The 19,071-nt window shown below is 42.9% G+C and overlaps 1 protein-coding gene across 3 annotated transcripts in view; it reads right to left on the bottom strand.

Annotated features, from left to right (window-relative positions):
• LOC143927604 (72 kDa type IV collagenase-like) overlaps window positions 1–18,051 on the bottom strand; it is a 76,421-nt gene extending 58,370 nt beyond the window's left edge. Inside the window, exons 1-3 of one of the 3 annotated variants that reach the window (XM_077451765.1) lie at window positions 17,890–18,051; window positions 6,174–6,347; window positions 2,191–2,220 (exon numbers count right to left, since the gene is read on the bottom strand). In XM_077451765.1, the coding sequence (XP_077307891.1) occupies window positions 2,191–2,220; window positions 6,174–6,347; window positions 17,890–17,959 (274 nt within the window). In that variant the 5' untranslated portion in view covers window positions 17,960–18,051. Of the gene's footprint in view, window positions 1–2,046; window positions 2,221–6,173; window positions 6,348–17,889 lie in introns of all 3 variants that reach the window. The other 2 variants (XM_077451763.1, XM_077451766.1) reach the window with 2 other exon arrangements.
• Between the last annotated feature and the right edge of the window lie 1,020 nt (window positions 18,052–19,071).

The following is a 19,071-nucleotide window of genomic DNA, read 5'->3' on the forward strand; positions in this document are numbered from 1 at the left end:
TGAAGCCGGCTGTGTGAGTGGGCAGAGCTGTGTGACATCATTCCCGTGCATGCGCGCAGGAGCGGCCTGTACCGGCACACAGTCCTGAAGAAACGCCACGGGTGGCCGTTCCTTCAGAGCGCATGCTTATATCTCCTAAATGGCGCATGTTTAGGAGATATTTACTGTACCTATAGGTAAGCCTTATTCTAGGCTTACCTATTGATACAAAGTATACAGGAGTTTATACAATCTCTTTAGGAGGAAAGATGGACAGATGAATTTGGATTGAAAATAGGGACCGTTCTTTCAAATGGGGATCAGTTAGGAGCTCAGTGTTACTGAACTTTGCATTACCTATTTCTGACCTCTCAACTCTGTGTTATATATTTCTAAACTCTGCACTACTCACTCTTGACAAAATTAACAAAAAAAAAAAAAAAATAAAAAAAAATAAAAAAAAAAGAAATGGAAACCAAATAATAAGGTACAAATAGTACCACCAAATACTCATCCACTCACTCCATGTAAGGGTGGGGCTCAGTGGCCAAACTGGCATATGAAAAAGAAACACTATACCAAAAGAAGGTGTAGCGCAACACTCTTCACTCTTGACCGCTGTGCTCTGCACGACTTACTGCGGACCTCTGAGTAACATACTACTCACCCCTGCACTCTGCATTACTGATGCCTAACCCCTAAACTTTGCATGGGAACAAGGCAGATCATTTGCATTTCTGGCGTTGTGTGAAGAAAAATGCTCCGGAAATCCCTACAGATTTAACGGCTTCATGACCATCTACAGGGATTCTGGGATGCGTATTAATAGGACTACCATTTAGTCAGGTGATGCAGGGAAATTTGATGTTGCAGAATACACAAGAACACAATTATATCTTTCAAGTAATAAAGTAAAAATGTGAAGTTATGTTTACAGACATTTTTATGTCCGGGGATATTTAACCACTTGCTTACTGGGCACTTAAACCCCCCTCAGTCCCAGACCAATTTTCAGCTTTCAGCGCTGATACACTTTGAATGACAATTGCGCGGGCATACAACACTGAAAATCATGTTTTAATAGTTTGTTATAAAATTTTGCAAACGGGTCATTTTTCTCCTTCATTGAAGTGCGCTGATAAGGCGGCACTGATAGGCTGCATTGGTGGGCACTGATGGGCTGCACTGGTGGGCACTGATGGGCTGCACTGGTGGGCACTGATGGGCATAGTTAAGGCGGCACCGATGGGCACAGATAAGATGGCACGGATAAGTGGCACGGATGGGTACTGATAGGTACCACAGATAGATGGGACTGATGGGCACTGATAGGTGGCACTGATAGGTGGCTCTGATAGGTGGCTCTGCTGGGCACTGATGGGCGGCACTGCTGGGCACTGATGGGCGGCACTGCTGGGCACTGATGGGCGGCACTGGGGTGCAGCACCTTTGAGGCAGATTGGGTGGCACTGTGGGTGGCACTTACTTTTACTTTTATTTATCTTTCAGGATGGCACTGCGGGAGGCAGGTGGGCACTGGCAGGTGGCATGTGGTGCCTTGCATTGCTGGCCGTGATCGGGACTGATGTCCCGATCACGGCCGCCGGTGATCGGCTTTTTTTTTTCTCCTCGCGCTGTCAGCGCGAGGAGGAATAATAGCCGATTACCGGCTCCGTTCTATCACATGATCAGCTGTCATTGGCTGACAGCTGATCACGTGATAAGGGGTCGGGATCGACCCCTTGCACGGATCGGTGATCAGGCGAGTCTCATAGACTCGCCGATCACAGAGCGCGCCGCGCGCGCCCCTCAGGGGGCACGCAGGCCGCTCGTAACCGGGACGACGTCAATAGACGTAGTCCCGGAAATCTAGGTCCGCGCTAATGCCGTCATTCGGCAATAGCGCGGTACCCAAGTGGTTAAAGGAGCCAATAGTGGCAAATATACCTATCCCATAAACAGAACCATAGGTAATATGGGATCTATACATCACAACTGTTCTGTTAATGTAGAAAAGCATGGAGCTTTGCTAAACCCACAGCATATCATCAGCAAGACCAAGCTTACAATTAGGTTTACAGAATCCCCACTTCTTATGCTCAGCGTAATCCGGTGTTGTAGCGCACCAGAGACGTCCATCAGAGGTTTCATCACTGGTACAGTCTGAATACCACTTGGACTTATACTTAAATGGGAAGACACAGGGCTCACCATTAGCAGTTCCATCTTCAGTATAGATCACTGCAGGAAAAAAAAAAGTATAAAAGCGTTACCTAGCAAAGGAAAATAAGATACAGAAATGTTTCTCTGTGAACATAATAGGGTGGATTTACTAAAGACAAATAGACGTACTTGCAGACATTGCACTCTGCAAGTAGAGTTGCACTCTTTTTTTATTAGTAAATTTAAAATGTAGTAAAGCTTCTGTGGTACCCTTCTAGATAGGTGCTAGGATTTGGTAAATTTAGTTTGGTCCACTATATCTGGTGGAGCTAGTTTGTTAGGCAAATTTCGTTTTGGGTCAGGTCACTGTAACCAGTGGAGCTGTGTTGATTGTTTTGGTCTGTTCAGGATTGACTGCTCCCCCCTCATTAGTCCAGAAAGTTCTGGAAATTGGTGGCCAGGAAGGGTCTAATCAGCAGCTAGATATTCATGCAACCCTAGTCAATCCCTGAGGAGGGTCGCTCAGATGGCTGCTGGGAGCCTGCATAAATACTCTAGGACAGTAAGCAGTGTGGTATTTTTCCTTAGGTGATCAGAGCTTAAGGGGGAGTCCTTACCCCCTTAAGCCATCTTGCCATGTGCCTGTGGGCTACCTGGAGGCCTGATTTGCTGGAAATCTGCAGATGACTGAGGGACTGTCGTCTGAGGATCTAATCTGGTATCACAGGGAGAAAGTGTTGCATGGCTATTGGAAGAAGGCAACCAATTTTCCAAGGAAATTTGTGAGTACAGACTAGAGAGAGAGGCTACTCTTCATGTGTTAAAGTCAACTGTGTGTGTAAAAAAAAGGAACATCCAGTGACTTGAAGAGCTCAGTCTATTTAATTCCTAGTGAAAGGACTTTGCTTGGACTTTCCACAAAAGGTAGATCAATCTCCTCAAGTTGCTACAGACTCATAGTTCTACAGGACGTGTCCTCTTATTTATACACAGTCTTGGGATATCTTACTCAATTCCCTAACCCAAACCAAGCTACACAAAAATAAAAATATCAAAAAGAAAACCCCTGGACAGTTTATTGAGCCAAAGAATGACTGTGACTGCGTTCTTGGCTGCGGGACAACTATTGGGGAAAAGACATCAAGCAATCCACTTAGCGGCTTTCGCCATTAGTATTACACTTTGCTTTGTAAAGTAAAGACGCCCAAGGGAAATGAAAAAAGTAGCATTTTTGTTTGCACCTGATTGGATGATGGAAATCCGCAGAGCTTCACCACATTTACTGAATGCAACTGTGTGTGCAGTTTATTTGCCTTTAGTAAATCCAGCCCATTATGTTCTGCCTCACTTACATGTATATTTTTTGTAACATTTTTTGTAGTATGCTTACATCTAGTGGTGGTTTAGGGCCACAGCAACATGTTTACTTGATTTTGGCATCTTCCTCTGTTCTCATCTATTTAGTGCTAGTTAGTTTAGTCTTAGCTAGACCCTATTGAATTTGTATATGTATGTGCTAAGACATATAATCCACATCAATGTGCCACTCTTTATATACTGTATCATAGACCATCTATTTGTAGTATTTCCTCAACCAATACATCTGTGCCTTCAAATATAAATATTGTCCTTCATGCTGTAAAATAAATGTCCTTCAAATTCAAAGTTCAATCCAATAGTACAGTGATCCCCAGCAACCACACTTCTGGTTCCACCCTGCGTGCACTCTTGGTTTCAGATTTTGGTGTGTGACCTGCAAATTCTAGAGGTCAAATCAAACCTTTCCCTTCAGGGGTAAAATTAAATTGGCATTTCCACCTTTCTTCCTTTTTATCAGAAGACATTTATTAAAATGTCAAAATTACGCTAACATTTATTATGCACATAGTCCGATGCACATCAGAATAGCACTTGTGTCATTAATGTCCCATATGGTGTTTGTATAGTGATCTGCACTACTGTTCCCTGTGTGTTCTGATCACTTCCTGGTAGTGTGTATTTAGATCACCCATCTCCTGCCTACACATTATGTTACACCCTTTGACTTCTTCAGAGTTTATCTGGCCCATAGCTAGGGTCATTGGTGTGCCCTTAATGTGCACAGATAGAGGATTCATGTCTCTCTGGTCTCTCCTGCCTTCTGCAGTCTCAAGCATAGGTTCTCCTTCCCTACCATCATTCTTTTCATTGGTCGCTAGGATCTAGAGCATCCTAGCAACCAGCAGCATGATTGCCCTGGCATTCACAGGAGGATGGAGCTTTCTCCAGACCTTCTCTGCCTCCTCGCTTTCATTCTGCTGCCACAAATGTGCTCTAAGCTGGCCACACAATAGTCGATTTTTGTAAAGCATTTGTATAAAAAGTTGTATCAAAATTCTCAGCACATTCAGCAGCTTGACAAATGTTGTTTGAAAATACTGCTAAATGTTTATTTGTTTTTAACAGTCACTGTTAGAAATGTGTTCATTCAAAAAACATTTCCATCCTGCTCCTTCCCAGATAGCAAGCAATTGTGCTGCAAGTTTGAAAATGTCTTGCTAAGCTATTGCTAGACTTGCCAGGCTTCACAACTTTCTTTGCAAACATTCTATGCGTCTGCTGCAAGTTCTGGTTCAGTTATGTTGTGCAATAGTCACCCCACCACAGTAGCTGAATTTTCAGAGCTCTTGCTGTAGACTCACTACTGCAACTTTGCTCCTACTAGAAACTTGCCATGCAAATTTGCTACAAAAGTCAACTAGTACTTGTGCTTCAAGTGCTCTGCAAGCAAACAACTTGCCTGTGAAAATGGGCAGCAAGTTAACAGACCTACAATTCAACACTGCTGCAAATTTGTGGAAAGTTATCCTTGCTATCTGGGTTTTCATTTTCTCATCGCTGTATCACTTTGGGCTTAAACAAATGTTGATTTGACCCCACTAAGGATTATAATTACTGAACAAACTTCCTTAAATAAAAATTAAATTCCACTGGCATAAACCCAGCATTACAGGGGTAGGGGGAAATCTGATTGGGACACTAATGCAATGGGAGAGTTCTGATGGAGACATGATGTAAGGTGGACTATGTAAAGGGGGACTGATCGGGACCCAGATGTAAAGGAGGAGTAATTTTCTTTTTGGCCCCTAAATATATGTAAAATATATGATGTGGCCCTCATACTGAAAATTTTGGAGATCCCTGCTTTAGAGGTTTGATGTTTGAATGTTTAGTGTACTATAACACTTTTTACAGTTTAAAAAAAAAAAATCTTATTAGAGTTTGGCCCTGTATATCAGGCCAAAAAGGGATAATTGGAGGAAAGATGAACAGACGGATTTGGCTTGAAAATTGGGATAATTCCTTCAAATGAGGATCATGTGGGAGCTATGCCCAAATGACCACATCCTCTTAACTACATCTTAGTTTCAAAATGAAAAAAGTAACTGTGTTATGTTTTTTGATAACTGGAAATGATTCAAAGAAATGTGCATTTTGTTTTAAAATTAAGAACTGCAATCCAGAAAGTTGTGTAGAAACAGATTTGTCTAACGGCAATACCATTAAACAAAAGGATATCCTTTGGGAAGGAGGAGAAGAGGCAGACAGTTTGCATGTTTGGTGTTGTGTGATGAACATCCCTGGCATCCCTACAGATCTTCTGCCTTTATTCTCCTACCAGAAAGAGACCAGGGCCTGGGAGAATGATCATCTACGGTACATGGATTCTGGGATGCTTACTTATTGATATAACTAACCTTTAGTCGGGTCACTAAAAGAAATTGGAGGTGACAGAATAATTGAGAATATCTTTAAATTTCTCAATAGAGAAAACAATGTGAAATGTTATGTTTACAGACATGTTTAATGTTCTGGGATATTTAAAGGAGTTAAAGATGCCCAACATATACCTCTTCTTTAAACGGACCCCCAGATAATATATGGAAGCTTCTGAGGCCTATACATTATAACTGTTCTGCTTATGTAGAGATAAGTATGGTGTTTTGCTAAATCCACAGTATATCATAAGCAGGACCAAACACAAAACTTACAGTTATATGTACAGTATCCCCACTTCTTGTCTTCATCATAATTTGCTGTTGTAGCGCACCAGAGTCGCCCTTCAGAGCCGTCATCACTGGTACAGTCCAAATACCACTTTGATTTATACTTAAACGGGAAGACACAGGGCTGACCATTTGCATTTCCACCTACAGCAGAGATCACTGTGGAATAAAAAGTATAACAGAGTTACCTAGCACAGGTAAATACACAGAAGTCATTCACTTTAAACATAGATACAAAATTTTATCAAGGAGAAGTGAAAAGAGGAATAATGGAAACAAACAATCTTATATTAACCATCTGGCCTTTTGTAGTGTGGAAGAATCATGACTTCTGGGAACTTTAGGCTTAGTTGACTGTAACCCAATTATGTTTAGAAATAGCCCTTATAGCCAACCAGATATGGCCATCAGGTAGTTAATCCTTGGTACCGTCCAAATACAATTGGGAGTTATATCGGAATGGGAAGACCATTTACAGAATAGATCTCTGTGGTGTTGCCAACATTGGCCTGTGTTATCATTCCTCTTCTTGGCTCCTGTACATGTGCCTTGCCTTGGATTGCTACTCTTGCTTAACCCCTTGCCTGACATTTGCCTTGATATAGAATAGTCTATTGATTTCCACCTGACCTGACTGCTCAGTTTTCTACTGATTGCCACCAGCTCTAAAATATACCTGGTTAATAAATCTGCTGATTTCCTCCTGCTCTGACTCTTGTTTAGAAAATGGCCTCTACTTCTAGCTGACCACTGCTTGCTTGGCGTACATCCAGTTACTAGTCTTGGCCAGAAAAAAGAAATGGCTGCACATCCAGAACTTCCGATTGCCTTTTATTTTGTTTCACAAAGATAACACCAAAGACACCAAACTGTATTCACATATCCTGAGGTTGTCTTTGGGAAATAAAAGTATTAGTGCTACATGGTTTTCTGCAGAGGTTGAAGGGGTTGGGGGGGGGGGGGGTCAGCCTGTCAGTGCTCAGACCATACCCCACACACTGCATCAAATTGGTCTGCATGGCTGTCATCCCAGAAGGAAGCCTCTTCTAAAGATGATGCACAAGAAAGCCTGCAAACAGTTTGCTGATGATAAGCAGACTAAGGACATAGATTACTGGAACCATATCCTGTAGTCTGATGAGACCAAGATAAACTTATTTGGTTCAGATGGTGTCAAGCATGTGTGGCAGCAACCAGGTGAGGAGTACAAAGACACACGTGTCTTGCCTACAGTCAAGCATGGTGGTGGGAGTGTCATGTTCTGGGGCTGCAGGAGTGCTGCCAGCACTGAGGAGCTACAGTTCATTGAGGGAACCATGAATGCCAACATGTGCTGTGACACACTGAAGCAGAGCATGATCCCCTCCCTTCAGAGACTGGGCCGCAGGGCAGTATTCCGACATGATAATGACCCCAAACACGACCACTGCCTTGCTAAAGAAGCTGAGAGTAAAAGGGATGGACTGGCCAAGAATGTCTCCAGACCTAAATCCTATTGAGCATCTGTGGCGCATCCTCAAATGGAAGGTGGCGGAGCACAAGGTCTCCAACATCCACCAGTTCTGTGATGTCCTCATGGAGGAGTAGAAGAGGACTCCAGTGGCAACCTGTGAAGCTCTGGTGAACTCTGTGCCCAAGAGGGTTAAGGCACTGCTGGAAAATAATGGTGGCCACACAAAATATTGACACTTTGGGCCCAATTTGGACATTTTTACATAGGGGTACACTCACTTTTGTTGCCAACGGTTTAGACATTAAGGGCTGTGTGTTGAGTTATGTTGAGGGGACAGAAAATTTACACTGTTATACAAGCTGTACACTCACTACATTGTATCAAAGTGACATTTCTTCAGTGTTGTCTCATGAAAAGATAGAATAAAATATTTACAAAAATGTGAGGGTGTACTCACTTTTGTGACATACATACACACATACATACACACATACATACACACATACATACACACATACATACACACATACATACACACATACATACACACATACTGTTCAAAAATTTGTCAAATTATGTATATACAGAGCATCATACTATCTAAAAAGACTCAATGATGACAAGAATTATATCACCATACATATGTATTGTAATACTTGAAAATAAGAAATTGCTATGTTTGTATAATATATTATGGAAAGTAAGATGGAAAATGATGATACGTGATATTATCCAGATATCCTTAAATGACTGATAAAAAATCTATAAAAATTGATCTCTGGATAAATCACACATCTTTAATATGTATCAGAGGATTAAAATGATAGTACAATAAAGATTACTATCACAAATAATATTACACACATTGGGGACTAACAACCTTTTATAAGGATACCATATTTAAATTTAATGCAGGATAAATTATATCCTATAGAAGATTTAATTGAATAATTCATTAAATATTTTATTTCCAGAAGAATATAGAAATTCATAGTCTTAGAGCATCATCTGGTGGGCAAGAACAGTCAGACATTTCATCTATAGAAGTACCTTCCAATAAGACTAGTCCTGGGAAATTCAGAAATAAAAAGGGAGAGTTTGGGGAGGAAAGTCATCTCTCTCACCCTTGCAACTTTAACATCAGCACACTTCACAGGCAGGGCTGAACTTACCATTGGGCTTGACTGGGCTCAAGCCCATAGGCCTCGCCCAATAGGGGGCCCTGCAGAGATGAATAGCTGTGTGTACTCGGCTCAGCAACACTCACAGTCACGCCCGGTCCCGTCTTATGATGGACATAACAGGGATTGGGTGTGACTGTGAGCCAAACCAAGTACACTCGGCTACTCTCAGCTCTGCTCAGGACTGCGAGATGGACCCGAGAGCCGCCGAGAGGCCCTGAGACGCCATTTTTAAACTTCAAGACTGCAATGACAAGACTGCAATGACAAGGCTGCACTGGGGATAGGCTCCTAAATTTGGGTTGTGTGTTATACGCGATAAATACGGTAATGTATAGAAGGTAGGGCCCGAAAGTGACTTAAGCCCAGGGGCCCCCACCACCCTAAGTCCTGCCCTGTTCACAGGTCATCATCATTGCCCTCTCATAACTCACAGTATCCCGACGTAAGACGCTTGATCAATTTATATCCTCAAAGCTCAATAACCATCCCCTACAAGTCATTATACCGGCCTTATGAATCCTTGGGTGCTTTCATAATCTAAGAACACAATCGTTGGATTGGTAAAATACAATTTTATCTCCATACGGTGATTGTTCCATCACTTCTGAATCCCATTAAATGTGGCGTCTTAGTTTTCTATGATAGATTGGTGGTATTATATTGTATTAATTGGTATCACCTCCACTTAGGAATTTTTGTAATTACGTGAAGCTGTATTAGTGTAGCTAGTAGCATAGATTCAACCCCTTTCATTCTGCGGCAGAAGGTCAGATCTTATTGTCTGCTAGTTTAGCCCAAATTGTTTGTACTTTGAGCCAGTGGTGGTGATACAGTTTTAATGAAAATTAATTAAATTAAAAAGTTCCTAAGCCTAAATCTTTTGTTGTCCTAAATAGTGCTGTAGTTAGTGATTTTAATTTACATGTGTAAATGTTATGTGATAAATCATACTTATACATGTGATTGTTAGTGACTTGATTGGTGAATAAATTGTTACTTACTTTATCATTCTGTAGTCCATACAATATTCACCAATTTTGTTGCAAATAACCGACGCCCCGTTAGCTGCACAAATACAGGCGCTAGCACCGAACTTGTGCTTATCTTCTGGGGACTGGAATTTTTAATATACTTCTATTTAGCAGCTGTTTTAAATAGGGTTTAAACTCGAAACCCACTCAAATGTAAAAAAAAAAAAAAAAAAAAAAAAAGTACCAGTTACTTACCGGTAACTGTCTTTCTGGGAAATCTTCCAGGACGGCACACCTGAGAGATGAGAGGCTCCTCCCTACAGGAAACACAATCAATCGACAGCTGTTTTAAGTCCCCACCCTTCCCCTTGATCCTCAGTTTGTAGAGAAGTAACTCCTGAACCAGGTTCACAAGGGAAATCATTCCTCATAGGTACTCACCTTCTAGTGTTCTAGAATTTTCCCTCCTCCAACGGGCGGGAAGTAGGCCTGCCGTCCTGGAAGATTTCCCAGAAAGACAGTTACCGGTAAGTAACTGGTACTTTTCTCAAGTCATCTTCCAGGACGGCACACCTGAGAGGATAAACAAGTACCTCAGGCCTACCTTAGGGTGGGGCCACTGCAAAACCCTCTTGGCGAACATTGGCTCTGCAGTGAGCTTTACCTCCACTCCATACGCTCATATGCTTGATGAAGGCATCTTAGCTGGATCATGCGGCTGATCTGCAGGTCTGCTCCACAGATGTTCCTGCCTTTTCCGCTTCAGATGCAGTATCTAGGTGAAATGGGCTCTTAAAAATGGAATCAGAAAACATGTTAAACTTGTAGGTTAGCAATGTTGCCTATCTCACACATCTAACAACCATGGCCTATTATGCCTGTAGGTGCTACTTAGAACCACTAAAAAGATAAATAAGAGACCTGTGTAAGACAAGGACACTACATTAATCAATAAGAGGGCCTGTCTTAACACTATCCTGTTGAGGGAAATAAAACTGCTTCCTTTTTATCTTTATGTCAGCAAAAGACTAAAGGGAAGCCTACTTAAGGGAAATAGATTAACAGAAGCTTGAACCCTGGGTTTAAGGCACGCCCAATCTATGTCCTTACTTACGCCTGAGAGCCTTCTTCAGGAGATTAAAGTCCCTAGCAGGAGTAGACTACCCATATTGCTATGTCTAGTTTTGCTAAAAGGGCAAAATGAAGGCCATGCACCAAGCCGAAACCTATTCGATCGGGTATACATCTTTATACTTCATCCTCAGGCCCTAATACTCCTCTGAATAGAGCTCTCCAAGTTCTTACTAAAAGGGGGATTCATTATCCCCTTCCTCCAGTGTCCCATAACCCTACAGGGCTTCAACCCTAGGAAATGGTTCTGGCATCCCTGAATGCAAGTGGTCAAGGTTTTCTGACATGTGGCAGCTGCAGCCCGAACTCCTGGCCCCTCCATGGAAAAGAAGGCTGAAATACAAAAAGGTGATACATGCATTATTAATATCACAAATAAAATGATCATAGATTGTGGGCACGGCACAATAGATTTAGACAGAAAGGACACAAGCATAGACAACAATGTTGTGTGCCTGAGTGTGACTATCTAAACCAATATATCAAATATGGGAAGAGACCCAAATCTGAACCTCAATGTTGACAAACAGTCCTCATAGTCTGGTTTTCTGATGTGCTGCCAAGACGTAAAAACATTAAGACTCAAGCAAACCCTAAATGCTGCGTATTTCTTTAGTGCAGCTAGCTAGGTCATAACTGATATATAAATACGGAAAGGACAGGAACCCCCTTTACTGTTGTGCTTTACCTATGTACAGCAAAACAAGGCTATAAAGACAGAAAGACCCAAACTTCTATGTTGTGCATTTCTGACAAACCACCACAGTTATAAGATTAATATGAACACCAACTCCCGTGTTGTGCATTTCTGCTATGCCACAGGGAAAAAATATGGAACACAAGACATTCCTTTCTGTCTTGCACTTCTGTAGTGTAGTTCAGATAGAACCAACACTGAGAAAGGACACAAGCAACCTGCAGCATTGTGTTTTTCTGAAACAGAAAGCACCAACAAGCTTCAATCTTGAGTATTTCTGCTGTGCAACAACATAAAAGCAGAAACTGAGGAAAAAGACAGACAACCTTTACAGCTGAAATCTTTCTGGTCTGCTGCAAAATAAAACAATAACGTCATGATGAGTATTTCTGCTGTGTAGCAAAACCTCAATCAGAAGGGACAGATAAGTTTAGGGTTCCCACACCCGTGCGACCCAACCTGCGACTTGGGACTGCAAGACGCATGAGAAGTCATATACTATGGCTTCCAATGGGTACCATTTGTGTCTGTGCGACACCAGCAGTCCCTGATTCCTGGATCCACAGACCTCAAGATTACACAGGTCGCAGGGAAAAAAAAAACAAATAGCAATTTTCAGGTCGAACAAGTAAGGGGTCCCCAATGCTGTGACTCCCTGGAGGATTGCAGCCAACAAACCCCTGCTGTGTATCCCTAAGATGCAGAAAGGTAGATCCATGAGAGACACTGATTACTGCTGTGCCTGATATACAAACGATAAGGCAGTAAATATAGGACATACAGGACACAAACATTCAATCTTTGTGTATGTCTGATGTGTAGTAATATACCAATACTGAGCAGAGAGGCCACCATCCTCAATGTGTCTCTCAGCTGAGCAGCAAAAACAAAATCAGAAAAAGACAAGCAACCTTCACTGCTGTGTCCTTTCTGATATGCAGCCAATAAGGCAGTATATGCAAGACATAAAAGGACAGACAACCTTCAATCTTGTATATGTCTGATGTGCAACAATATAACAATTCTGAATAGAGATAGCACATCCATATTGAAGCGATTTGGCCTTGCGACTCAACATGTCAAATCGCATGGCTAAAATCAGCACAACACCACTTTGTGGTGCTACATGGATTACCAAAGGCAGTATATGTACTACACCTGGCAGGGGTTCAATTTGTATTTCTACTATGTAGCCCAACAAATTCGAACCATCAATTTTCACTGCTGCCTTTCTGATAAGGCAGTAATACAGGACACAAAAACCTCACAGACCTTAATGCTGTATAAATCTGATGTGCAACAATAAAACACTATGAATAGAGATAGCACATCCATATTGAAATGATTTGTCATGCGACTCAACATGTCAAATCGCATGTTTAAACTCGGCAGCCATTGCTGTTAATAGCACTGTCTGAATCAGCACAGCGCCACGCAAATCAGGACCATCAGACTTCACTGCTGCCTTTCTGATAAGTAACCAACAAGGCAGTAAAACAGGACACAAAGCCCCACAGACAGACCTCAATCTTGTGTATGTCTGATGTGCAGCAATATAACCATTATGAGCAGAGATGTCACCTGACTCAACGATGTGCATTTCTGCTGTGCAACACAAAACCAGAAAGTACAGACCACCTTCACTGTTGTATTTTTCTGATCTGTAGCCAAACAAAGCAGTACCTTTAGTATATAAAGGACAGAAAACAAGCTTCAGTGCAGTGCACTTCTGATGTACAGCAATATAGCCCTTATTAAGCAGAGATGTCACAAATCTCAATGTGTATTTCTGCTGTGCCACAAAAACATCCCAGCAAGCACAAACCTTCACTACTGAGGTCTACTGGTGTGCAGCCAATGAGGAGTCATGGTCTATCCCTTTATGAAATAACCAACAGGCAATTTATTTCATAGGCATAGCCTGGGCTGTAGATACTAAACCTTCACCACCAGAGAAGGAACAGATCCTAAAATGGTTGGACACCCTACTATTAGTAGTAGTTGTTGTCCTACCTTACCTCCATAGACTGAGCAAACGCTAGCCAGCACATATCCAGGTGGTGCTGATTAGCAACTAAAGTCTTAATGAGCCCAGCCCTAGAGACTAATTTAAGACCTCTCTAGAAGAGGTGGTTACCAGTTTAGCCTGGGAGGTAAATAGCTATTTGCAGGCTTCAAACAATCAATTATGTAGCTCTTGCATAGGTTTGCACAGAAAATCCTCAATTAAAAGGATGTAGGGAGCGATCTATGGTGAATCGCCTTTAGATCTGCCACTGAGTGGATTGTAGCCCAAACCAATAAAAAAAGTTTCTTCTTACCTCCTACACTATAATATAAACACAGTGTAAAGGTGGAGTGGGAGGTTGGAGCTTATGAAAGTTAACTATAGCAGGCAACCTCCAAAAGGAGGATCTGTGACAAGGGAACCCCTACTGTGCCATACAGTAGCTTGGTCTCTGCCCATCCTTGAATGTTAGGTCAGCTTTTAAACATTGTGAAGCAACTTCAGATTCCTAGCAGCTGGGCTAATAGGGCCGGTAACCTAGTGCACCTGCTGACCAGGGGAGCTTCTGAATCCACCAACCACTGCCCAATTAATAACCTGTTCAGTGGTATACCTGGCCTGTAAGTAACTTTGTATCTACCAGGTCCCCTCTGTACGCTATATTCATCCCTACTAAATGTACCACAACTGGGCATGTAGGGAGAGGCTGGCAACCTACTGCTGCGATAACCACAGTGTCTCTGCTGTAAGAGGGAGCTGTGGCTGGTGGTTTTAGCAGTGGCGTCTGCGCTATTTGTATCCCGACCCCAGGTTCTGCACTGCACCAGTCAGTATATTATACACGGGGAAGGGGGAGCAATGGCCTACCTACCTCTTTCTCATCTGAGGTGGTTTAGGCACACTCGTTCCTCTGCACCACCTGTCCACCATACAGCTTCTCTGATGTAAGAGGGGCTGCAGCTGGTGTTTTTAGCAGAAGCTTAAGGGCTATTTGAATCCAGACCCCAGGTGAGATCTCAAATGCCTAGAAACCCTCTGGCTGGAATTGGGGATTTTGCAGCTAAATTCCCACGGCAAAAGGAAAGTAAAGTACTCACCGTTGTCGTCTTCCTCTTTTTGCCACAGCCAGCGGGCTTGCTTTTCCATCCTTATGGTCCACACGCAAGGAGGATAGCCGCCAAAGTGCTCCCCCCCCCCCCCAACTGCTGTCCCCATAGGGAGGTGCCAGGTTAGGCTGTGTCCTGCACTGTACCAGTCAGTCTATATACATGGGGGGGGGGGGGGCAATGCCTTCCATTCCTCATTCCCATCTTCATATCTGAGGTGGTTAAGGCAGACATCCACCGTAGTAAACTGGTGCCTCCTCGCTCTAGAGAAAGGAGGATGTGGGCGCCTGCTCCTACTGACTCTCAGCCTTCCCTCCTGGGTAAGAACGCCGCTGCCATTTTCCCGAAGTTTGAAAATGACGCGGGTGCTTGTTGCCACGCCCTCTCCGGCAGCCCACGCGAGCTACCGGGGACCCAGGAGTCGGGGACAAGCCCCCTGGAAAGAACCGATGGCCAGCACCCCCGTCTGAACAGCCACCTGTACAGGTAAGGAGGGGGAAACAGGATAATGGCCCCTGAAGTTCTGGGTACACCACTGTACCCAGGGTCCTTCAGCTCTCAGGGGGGCTCTTCCAATTTCTGCTGCCCGCCCTGAGGAAAAGATAGGGGAACCCCCCAGGAAGGACAAGAATATCCTACCAGACCCAGAGGCTTCCCAGGCTTGTGGTCCGGCTCCCAGGGGGAGACCACCAGCCCCAGGCTTCGGGTCATTTGGAAAAAAACAAACAGTTTCGCTGTGTAGGGAGAAACACAATCAAAAACTGAGGATCAAGGGGAAGGGTGGGGACTTAAAACAGCTGTCGATTGATTGTGTTTCCTGTAGGGAGGAGCCTCTCATCTCTCAGGTGTGCCGTCCTGGAAGATGACTTGAGAAAAAAAATTATATAAAATGAATCAATGCATCAAACGATAGACCAATCCACCAATAGAGAAACTGTCCGGCCATCTCTCCTCCCAGCATCACTCATTGCCTGGCTGGGATTCAGTTTATGGACTGAGCAGCGGCAGTGAGAGGAGGCGACATCCCGAGCTGAACTCTATAGCGGGAGATCCGGGGCTGAGTAGGGAGCAGAGGGCGGCACTACTCCCTACTGATCGGGTATGAGTACTCCCTCATACAGGCTTTTTGCTCTACAGTTGCTGAATTAGTGGAACTATAGACAGTGATTTTGAACACCCGGCATATGACGTTAATGGAGTCCTGAACTAGGAGCCAGCAAGAGGTTAAGATATGGCTTGTGAAACCAGCTGAGTCTGGTAAGAGCAATACCAAAGGGGGATCTCTCACTTTCACATATCCTCCGGCGTGGCGTGTGTGTGTCAGTGCACGTGTGGAGGTGTATTTCAGGCAGAGGCGCAATATATATCATAAAGTTAAAGAACTGTGGCATATTTTTCCCTGATTGGACTGACTATTAAGGGATAATTATTGAACATTGGATTTGGACCACAAGTTTGGATATACGCTTTGATTTTATGAACTGAATGCACATCATGTATCCATGCATGATTAGTATATATACATGTTTTATTTGAACAAATTATTGCACTTAATAATCATTCAGTGTAAATATAGTATTATGCGCTGTTTCTCTATTGGTGGATAGGTCTATCGTTTGATGCATTGATTCATTTTATAGAATTTTTTTTTAAATGCTTCCATACAGTTCAAAAGTATACACAGGAGACATTTGCTGGTTTAAAATAAAACACAGACAATCTGCCCGTGTGTATGTCGGCACTGTCAGCAAAAGTTAGTACACCCCTACGTGAAAATGTCCAAATTGGGCCCAAAGTGTCAATATTTTGTGTGGCTACCATTATTTTCCAGCACTGCCATAACCCTCTTGGGCATGGAGTTCACCAGAGCTTCACAGATTGCCACTGGAGTCCTCTTCCACTCGTCCATGATTACATCACGGAGCTGGTGAATGTAAGAGACCTTGCACTCCTCCACCTTCCGTTTGAGGGTGCCCCACAGATGCTCAATAGTGTTTAGGTCTGGAGACATGCTTGGCCAGTCCATCACCTTTACCCTCAGCTTCTTTAGTGGTCATCCTGGAGGTGTGTTTGGGGGTCGTTATGTTAAAATAATGCTCTGAAGGGAGGGGATTATGCTCTGCATCAGTATGTCACAGCACATGTTGGCATTCATGGCTCCCTAAATGAATTGTAGCTCTCCAGTGCCGGCAGCACTCATGCAGCCCCAGACCATGACACTCCCACCACCATGCTTAACTGTAGGCAAGACACACTTGGCTTTTTACTCCTCACCTGGTTGCCCCCACACACGCTTAACACCATCCGAACCAAATAAGTTTATCTTGGTCTCATCAGACCACAGCACATGGTTCCAGTAATCCATGTCCTTAGTCTGCTTGTCTTCAGCAAGCTGTTTGTGGGCTTTCTTGTCTATCATCTTTAGAAGAGGTTTCCTTCTGGGACAAGAGCCATGCAGACCAATTTGATGCAGTGTGCGGCATATGGTCTGAGCACTGACAGGCTGACCCCCCCACCTTCAACCTCTGTAGCATTGCTGGCAGCACTTATACGTCTATTTCCCCAAAACAACCTCTGAATATGACGCTGAGCATGTGCACTCAACTTTTTTGCCGACCATGGCAAAGCCTGTGCTGAGTGGAACCTGTCCTGTTAAACGACTATATGGTATTGGCCACCATACTGCAGCTCAGTTTCAGAATCTTATGATTGATCAAATGCAGAGACAGCTTCCTGACAGGATCACTCGGGTGGGTTCAGAATAGTATCTGGATACTCCTAAGCTCATCCATAGTGTCAACTATCATCCTGCCACAGATTTCCTGCTTAGAAGATCCCAGAGCAAACACACCCAATCACTTTCTAGATTTTAATTTTAACATACACTCCACAATGTCACCAAAAATTATGAGTCGCCAAAATCTTTCAAAGGGGACAACTGCTTTGGTGACAACGGAAGTAAAAGAAAATCTCTTGAATTGCGACACAGGTAGCAAAAAAAAAGTATTTTAAACAATTCTTACTCCATTCAAAAATTCTTACATTCACTCCATCCAAAAAAATGTTGACTTTAGAATCCATTCTGTCCAATGAACAAGTGAACTCTTGCCTCACAAACAAAATAATAACATATAAATGTTGTAATACTCACTTGTGTTGACTGCTTGGGACTGACTCCATCCATAGCAGAGGAGCAGTGCAAGCCCAAAGTACTGGTTCATTTTGTCTGTTGGTCTGCAATGCTGCTGGGGTCTTCATCGTCTTCTTTATATTATCATACCAGAGCAAATAAACTTTTCTCTGGAAGTAAGACATTTCATGGAAGAGCATAGGGGTTGCTTCACAATTTTCCATGAAGGAATGTGCAATGTTTGAAGACTTTTAATATGTTACACATTTCATCAAGATGACATTGCACTAGAATAGCAAGCTCAGCATGTTTCCCAAAGACCCATTCTAAGGCCAAAATTCTACATTTAAATTAAAAGAACCTATAGTAACAAACCACATACAATTGAGCACTAGAAGGGATAACAAAGATAATCAAAGATTTACAACCCATCACAAGAGAGGATGAAATTCTGAAAGAATTATTCCAACAACCCCCAATACAGGCTTTCAGTCAACCACCCAACCTCAGATATAAACTAATCAGTGTCAGGCTAGGAGCAGCTAACAGGTAACAGTTCAGGTGTGCTGATTATACAAAGAGTTCAAAGAACAAGAGCACATACCATGAGCAGGTCTAAGCAGAGTGGGTCAGCTGGGACTTGTAGTTCACCGCTGCAGATGAAGGTAGATGATTGCTGGACCTTGTAGTTCACTGCTGCAGATGAGGGTAGATGATTGCTGGAGCCTGTAGTTCACTGCTGCAGATGAGGGTACTACAGTAGAATCAGGCAAAGCGTAGTCTAGGCAAGCTGGGTCATACACAGGTAGATCAGAGTCCAAACAGTACCGAATTAGAAGCGAGCAAGGAGGGTCAAACAAGCCAGCTCATACACAAAAGACACAGAGCAGATATCAGCTAGATCAAACACAAATGTAACCTCTAACACAAGCACTGACTGAATGCTGATACATATGAAATAAATTGTTAAAAGAATCTGGTCCCCAGCCAGAAATATCAACCAAGAAGAAAGAGCGAGGGGGCTATTACGGTGCAATTTACAGGATATAGAACATTGAAAGAACGGACGTAAAAAATATATCAATTTATTTAAGTATAAAAACATTTAACAATACAAATGGTCCACAGTTGGTGTAGAAAATGATGTATTTCGACTAGTTTCGCTTTTCAGCTTTCTTTAGGAAATACATATGTCTAGGAATA

Source organism: Lithobates pipiens, unplaced genomic scaffold, assembly GCF_037356315.1.
Source record: "Lithobates pipiens isolate NorthernLeopardFrog02 unplaced genomic scaffold, aLitPip1_a1.2 Scaffold_23, whole genome shotgun sequence".
Classification (NCBI taxonomy): domain Eukaryota; kingdom Metazoa; phylum Chordata; class Amphibia; order Anura; family Ranidae; genus Lithobates; species Lithobates pipiens.